This window comes from Labrus bergylta, chromosome 1 (genome assembly GCF_963930695.1).
Source record: "Labrus bergylta chromosome 1, fLabBer1.1, whole genome shotgun sequence".
NCBI classification, from domain to species: Eukaryota; Metazoa; Chordata; class Actinopteri; order Labriformes; family Labridae; genus Labrus; species Labrus bergylta.
This window is the reverse complement of record NC_089195.1, coordinates 10,626,776-10,634,291: the sequence shown is the minus strand read 5'-3', so window position 1 is coordinate 10,634,291 and position 7,516 is coordinate 10,626,776. Positions and strand designations below refer to the sequence as shown.

At 38.3% G+C, this 7,516-nt stretch overlaps 1 protein-coding gene across 1 annotated transcript; it reads right to left on the bottom strand.

Annotated features, from left to right (window-relative positions):
* Positions 1-5,200: 5,200 nt before the first annotated feature.
* cep20 (centrosomal protein 20) lies at positions 5,201-7,385 on the bottom strand. The gene is made up of 4 exons (XM_020653293.3): positions 7,286-7,385; positions 6,809-7,006; positions 6,075-6,159; positions 5,201-5,693 (listed from the first exon to the last, which is right to left on the bottom strand). The coding sequence occupies exons 1-4, from the start codon at positions 7,311-7,313 to the stop codon at positions 5,570-5,572; spliced, it is 435 nt and encodes a 144-aa protein (XP_020508949.1). The 5' UTR covers positions 7,314-7,385; the 3' UTR covers positions 5,201-5,569.
* Positions 7,386-7,516: the final 131 nt, after the last annotated feature.

Sequence of the window (7,516 nt, the reverse complement as noted above, 5' to 3'; positions counted from 1 at the left end):
TGCTGCTGCTCCGCCTCCTCCTCCAGCATCGTCCAGCTGCAGGCTGGAGGCTGAGGACATGCGCTCTGAGGACACCAGCGTCCGAGGAAGGAAATGTGATCAGTCAAGTCATGTCAAATCGAGATATTTCATAATCATAGACTCAGTGTGTTAATGTGGTAAAGTTGACAACATACATAGTAAAAACATTATGGTCTACCATAAAAACACAAGATGAAAACATGATAAAAATGCATAGAAATTAAAATTTGAAATTAAAACAGAAACAAAATGGATTTTATTAATAAACAACTAGATTTACTCCAATCATTTAAGGTTTAGCCAAAAGCTTGTGCAAAGAGAAGTCTTCCAGAGAGAAGGCTTGTGCAAACCAGAAGACTGGTTTTTAGCAGACTTTAGACCTCAGGAATAATGAGTTATTGGATCTGAGGGACCTGTCTGGTGTGTATTTCAGTCATTTATAGATTTAAAATCCATTCAGGGAGTGATGCATTCCAATGTTTTGGTTTTAGTTCAAACCCTGGCAGCAGCATTCTGAATGGAGTTTATGTAGCACCTGTTTTGTAAGTCCAGACAAAAGTGCATAATCAAGTCTAGTTGAGATGAAAGCGTGAACCAGCTTTTTAGAGTCTGACTGTGACAGGAAACATCAACTTTGGATATGTTTCTGAGATGGTAGAAGGCTGTCATTTGCTACATGTTTTTGAAAATTGAGATCAGCATCTAGAATCACACCTATTGGTTTTTGGGATGCCCATGGTTTTACAGACGAAGGGGTTAGCAAAGAGATAATCTGGTCCCCCAGAGTCTTTGGACCTATACTGTGTTGTCCTGATTCAGTTGTTAAGCTTTTGTTGCCATCCAATTTTTGATTTCCACAATGCACTGAATGAGATCACATATTGGGCAGAGTTTTTTGGCAGTGACAGGTATGTGTTCTGCTTGAGGTTTCTGCCTTTTAAAAGTCTACAAGTCTAAATAGTACAAACAAAGAGTAAGGTCTATACCTGCTGTTTTTGTGTCTTGAGATAACATTTGTTGCGAAATGGCACTGTACAAATAAATATTGATTGATTGGTTAATATACAGTAGCTGAGTGTCATCAGCATAGGAATAATATGAAATATTGTATTGCTGAATGATAGGCTCGAGTGGGAGTATATACAAATTCAAAAGCAAAGGACCAAGAATTGACCCTTGCGGAACTCCGTATTGAATGCTGATTGTGGACATTGTCAAATTCATAGCTGCCTATTGACACAGAGAAAAGTCTTTTGCCACTGTTTTCATTTTATATCATTACAATTTAACAGTCAAAGCTAATTGGATCATAAGAGGATAAAGAATAATGAAGGAAACATTAAAATTAGAACGTTTAAACTCTGTTTAAATGCATCAGCACTAACGAGCCAGTTTAATAAACTATATCAGGCTAATGTTGCAGGACTGTTACCTGGTTATTTTGGTATTTAAAACTACACACATTTACTGGAACTTTATTTTGGTGTTACTTACAGTATATCTTACCACATACATTTTGAATCAATAGCAAAGGTGACCAAGAAGGTTCAATTCTGCTGTTAATGTCAAAGCAAGATATGGCAAGTCTCACTGACTGGGGGCCAGACTGTATAGGAAGAGTGTTAATATTGTTAGTGTCACCTGTGCTTCCAGTACTGGGACATGTCAAAAAGTATTCTGCAAAAAGGTCTTATGAGTATTTTTATCCTTCGATGTGAGAGCCATCACCCCCTGCTGAGTTTAAAGTTTTGTGGAACTTATCAGAAAATGTGTGACTCCTATTCATGCATAATGCATTTTCTATTTCAACATCTAAGGTATTCTGTGCTATCCAGTATACATGTTGCAGGTTATAAAAGAGATATAAAACTAAATATGCATCTCAATAATAAGTTAGAATCACAACCAACTACATTCTCTGATCCCACACCCAGTAGGGTTTTTAGATGATGCAATCTGCTCTCACTCCTTATAAGGCAAGGTGTCCCCAGCACAGGAATCACCCTTTACTGAAACAGCTCCAGAGAGATTTCCCCAGAACACAAAACACATAATTCACAAAATGAATATGAGTCTGTGTGCCTGTGTTTGTGTGTACGAACATCCCACAGATGTCTTATCGTTACGCACATCACATTCCATCATCACAAGCTGCCCTCCCCCATCCATCCCTCTCTTGCATCCCCCCTGTTTCCAGCTTCTTTTCATTGGAACTTCCTATATAAGGACACTAATCTATTTGCTCCAATAAATCAACCTTCCTGTTGACAGCCAGGGCCTGTTTTGTGCCAGAGAAGCACACACTATGTGGCTGTGTGTGAAAGCTGACGACAAACTCAAGAACAACATGGAGGACCTAAGGGCTCTCTCTGGCCAACATCAATGAGGTGTTAATGAAGAAGAAACTCTGGTTGAACACTCAGGGAGTCTGGGTGAGAGACAAGGCAGAGGTAGGGATGAAGAATGAGAGGAGGAGGAGGAGGAGGAGGAGAGATGGAGACAAAGCACTGAACAGAGAGGTTGCAGTATGTGCCATATAAGGATAGTGGGGTCTGGATGGAATCTCGGGAGCTCTCTCAAAGTCTAGCACAGACGAACATTTCCAAGCCCCAGTGACTAAATATGGTCCAGCAACAATAGCAGTGATCAAACATATTACGTTGTTTCTTTATATGAGGAAGTTTGTGATGAAAAATGCTTTATTGCTAATCAATTGACAGTACACAAAGCCATTAAGAGAACATGCTGTTGGACTACATGGTACATCTTCCTCTCCTTGTAGTATAAAATAAGTTTACATAGAGGTTTACATGATCATTGCATTGACCTACAGTAAATGCTGCTCTTCATGCTTTCCCAACAGGATCATTACTTTAACAGCCACAAGCAAGAAGGTCAGATTGGTATTTTCTTTATGTTACATGAAGTGATTCATAACATGAGAAGGGAGGAGTGGAGCCTGACAAAAAGCCTGAAGTACGAGGGCACTGTGTGCTGACAAGAGGAGTCTTTACTGAACTTAAGCCAAAACATTCGTCCTCCCCAGGTTGTCTGAGATGGAGAATAATCTCATGGTACTCCTCAGAGCAATGAATAAACCACTGAAAAGTCAGCAGTGACAATTGGAGGAGAAGAGGCAGTTGGAATGTATATGCATAAAAAATGGCCGAAGCAGCCGAAAGGATTAAATAAATATCGATTAAATGTTATCTGAATCTGTTAGCTGAAAATTTAAATGGTTGCAATGGTTCATTTTTTCCTTCAAACGTCTTCTTTTTCGCCGTACAAAAACAATCCGTTGGCAGCATAAATGTGCTCTGTGCTTCATCATTTTGCACAAAAATAAATAAACAATTAAAACATGAACAGCAAAGCAGAAATCTCTAACATACAGTATGTTTAATGTTTTCTCCCCCCTCGTGTCCATAGATGGCTATGTATCAGAGAGAAAATATGTTTATGGATATGCTTGACTCTCGAGGAATGCAATCTAATTTGAGCTCAGAGGCAAACATCAGTCCTGCAGACCACTGCATTTAACACTATTTATACAGCTGTCTCTATAACACACCTAATTTATTCAGTAGAGGAGCAATGCTACCTATTATCAGGAGATCTGACAATTTAACAATCATGTCCCATTGTTCAACCTCCTCTGCTTATATAGCCATTTCAAGAGAACACTCATATTTGCTGCCAATAAACTGTTTACCTCAGAGCCACGGCCTGTAGGGGCAAAAAAGGATTGCTCCAAAGACATGATGTGAAGTCGGACTTCAAATTTTCCCAATGACACTCTCTTTGACTCAGCACATATTCATTCATCATATACATGTTTGTTTTTAATAAGAATAAGAAGCAACAAACTTGGACGCTGTGTAGAGTCGAGTGTACATGACATCTTGTTGTACAAGCTGCATTGATGGTAAATGCTGACATTCTATCTTGACTTTTCACATGGGCACGTGTAAGTTCACTAAATGCTCTGCTGTATTATGACCTCATTCTTACATGAACTAATTTGAGCACTATGATCTCATTTATTGAAGCCTCTACAACCAAGTACTAAGGATAGAGGCATGGTAACTGAGACAGGATGAAATGACTTCTAAATCCTTAAAATAATACATGCATGGATTATGTTACAGAAAGTGGTGCAACTGTGAGTTTAGCATCAGGGATCATGCTGAGAAACAAATGACTGTACCCGTAGATAATCAGTTCCAGAAACTCAGGGCTTGAAGTTGTGTGAGATAAGAAAGCCAAGTTCCCTTAAATGGTGAGAGAGGAAGTGAGATAAAACAAAAACAAAAAAAAAACAGGCTTGTTGTTTGTGTGTACTGAACAGGGTCTGATCATTGTAGGAATAATTGTTTCTTTAACAAATTCAATAATTTGTCGACAAAAAAAAAGGTTAAGGTATTGTGACCAGAGTTTGCTGATAAATATAAAAGTTATAGGGGCCTTAAGTTACCACTAAGGGGGTTTGAGGACTCCATGGCCCCAGTTCAGAAACTTCAGGAATGTAGTTGCATAAAAAAACCTATCTAACAAATCTAATTTGTCTGGGTATTTTATCTAAACAATAATCATGAAATTATCAGCTACTGCATATGAGACCAAGAAAAAACATGTTAGTAGTAATAAGGTGTTAATAAAGACAAACAAGGGCCAGGCAGCATTGCTTGAATCAGACAGTATTATACCAACTCAAATAAAATAGTGCAGGGGCAGTATGGGTGGGTTGGGCTTGATGGAGCAACACAATGAGTGCTGAAATACCCATGAACAATCACAGGAAAGTAAGTGAACATTTGAGTCGTTATTTTTCACTTTTTTTCTTCCAGGTTGTGTTTAAAGTAATATTAAGAAACTGCTCAGAAGTGTGCAATTTACTAGCAATTACAGTTTTTATTAAAGCAGAATTTCCTTTTAAGTTTACAAGAGTCTTAGTGTACTTTATATCTTTAAACTGTTGAGCTAATGAAACGTAATATGTAGGATCTATTGAATCAATGCTAGTAAATTCCCCTTCATATGCACCATGCCCCATGTAGATAATAGCACATTTAGTATTTCCTGAGACAGCAAAGGTTACAGCATCACCACACATTCTGCACCTTTAGCTGATGACCTTAGGCTGCCACCAAGTGGTAGTAAATAAAACAACACTTCAATGCATGATTTGAATCTATGTCGTTTATAAATATAAAACATTCATTGTTTAACAAGTAAAAAAAGCATTTAAAAGTATCAAACATTAAGTCATGGTATCTCAACTTCATGCCTAAATTATTGAGTGAATGTTGATAACTGTGGGAAATACCACCACGACTGATGCTAAACCAATGGTAGAAGCCAGTACTCACATTTAAACGAATGGTTTAAAGGTCATCTAGGGTCATTGGCAACTGACAGTATAAAGCAATGGACATTTTTTTTATTTATTTACAAGAACTGGAAAAGGTCAGTGTAATCCAACAAGATGCTGCAACATTTTACGTCATCTAATAGGATGTAAAAGCGTCTCTGTCTCAGTGTTTTAACCTCAGGCATCAGGTACTGTGCTGCTTGCAGGAGCAGCAGCTGGCAGAGAGGCTCCCCGCAGAAACACTTTTCCACCTTTGTCATTGCTGTTCACAAAGTGGGACATCAAGCCGTAGAGAAGAGGTCTGAAAGTAACATTTTGAAGAAGCAAAGTTATTTTTAACAACACCTTTTATTCTCTTTCTCTGTCTTTCTATCGCTAAAGTGCAAGTGGGGTTTACTGAAAAGTTATTGGACCAGAATAATGCAAAGCTAGTAATTCTATTCAAACGGCTTACCAGTAATTATTATTTGAAGAATGTGTTTTACAGTTTTCTTTCATTGTTCAAGAATGATAGAGCTAGGAAAGCAAACGCTATTGAAAATATTCTTCTGTTACAAAATACAACTTTGCCAACCGCAGTGATTCACTGTTTGAAAATATTCTCTCATAGGCCATCATACCCCCTTAATAGCTCAGTCAATATCAGTCAACTATGTTGGATAGCCTACTGTAGTGTACTTACACAGACTTTGAACTTGCATCCTCAGTGACTTTTAACTCATTTGCCAGGAACTGTCTGTCCAAGGGAATTTCAGGTTGGCCTGACTCTGGGAAAGCAAACAGAGTTTTTACATTTCTAAACAATATAAATTGGTTACGTTTCCAAAACAAGGGCTGGAAACTGAGATCTGAGTGTAATTCTACTTTAAATAAGTCTTGAAAGGGCATAATAATTTGTAATCAACACAGTGTTAGGGCTGGGAGATATGGACCAAAACTCATATCTCGATATTGTTTAGCTGAATAGCGATACTCAATATATATTATGTATTTTATTAACAGTGAAAACACATGGAAAAATAAACTACCTGTTTGTTAATTTATAAAGTAATATTATAAAATAAAAATGTTCCTTAAATACAATAAAAGAGAGAGAGAGAGAGAGGGGAGGAGCAGGGTTAAGAGGGACAGACAGTCAGTCACCATCAGTGAGATGAGGAAAAGGTGACCTGGCACCTCTATAACATTACTTTAATGCAACTTAAACTATATCCATATTAACGATATAGTCTTACCCTATATCTTGTTTGAAAATATATCGATATATCTTAAAAACTCGATATATTGCCCAGCCCTACAGTGAACCAGTAAAACGTGTTTCACGGGTCAGTAAAATGTGATGCATTAGTGTAATCATGAATCAGTGGTCCAGTTGGTGAAAATAGTTTTTTTTTGTGTTTGTTTGTATTCACCCACCTGCTGTCAGCACTGACGCAGTGTATCTGTACTTGTTGAACTCCAGGTACTCCCGGATGAGCTCGTTGATGAGCAGGTTTTCATGGGACAGCGGGGGACGAGGCTCACGCTGGTCATCCAGGGCGCTGAACACCTCAGCCCGGATACGAGCCTTCAGCTGGCCCAGCACACCCCGGGACTCTAATGTGTCCCGCACGGCTACAATAGTGCACCAAAACGGAGAGAAAGGAGTTAAGTTTGCGCTTCGATGGGTCAAAAAATCAGCCAGCTTCGCTTTTTCGTTTGTGATTTTTGAATGAAGACATGCAGCAGACCATACACACAAAGATATGTTGTTGTGTTTAAGCTAATGCTACCTGAGCTACCCAGCCTCACGATCAGATTCACTTTAATTATCACTAGACATATCATATCATGTCCTCTTGTCGATTGAAGAATACTATGCAGACAAATATATCATTTTTAGTGAGCTCTTACCACACTTCAGTTCTGTGATGGTCGCCATTGCAACAAGTGTAAACAAACGATAGTCTGCCAGTGATCATGTTATAGACTTCTGCCATCTAGTGACTGAAAGGGGGAATTACAATTTACTGTTTCATTAGACCAACATTTGTTCATCCAAAGCTTTGAAATGTTTTTACAAACTGTACAAAATGCATCTTCTGACAATCAGAAGATACAATAATAATCATCTCGACTGATAGT

Coding starts and splice junctions, on each gene's coding strand:
- cep20 (XM_020653293.3), bottom strand. CDS start 7,313: ATGGCGACCATCACAGAACTGAAGTGTG. Junction 7,007..7,285: donor CATCACAGAACTGAAGTGTG/GTAAGAGCTCAC, acceptor GCACTATTGTAG/CCGTGCGGGACACATTAGAG. Junction 5,694..6,074: donor GATGCAAGTTCAAAGTCTGT/GTAAGTACACTA, acceptor TGTTACTTTCAG/ACCTCTTCTCTACGGCTTGA.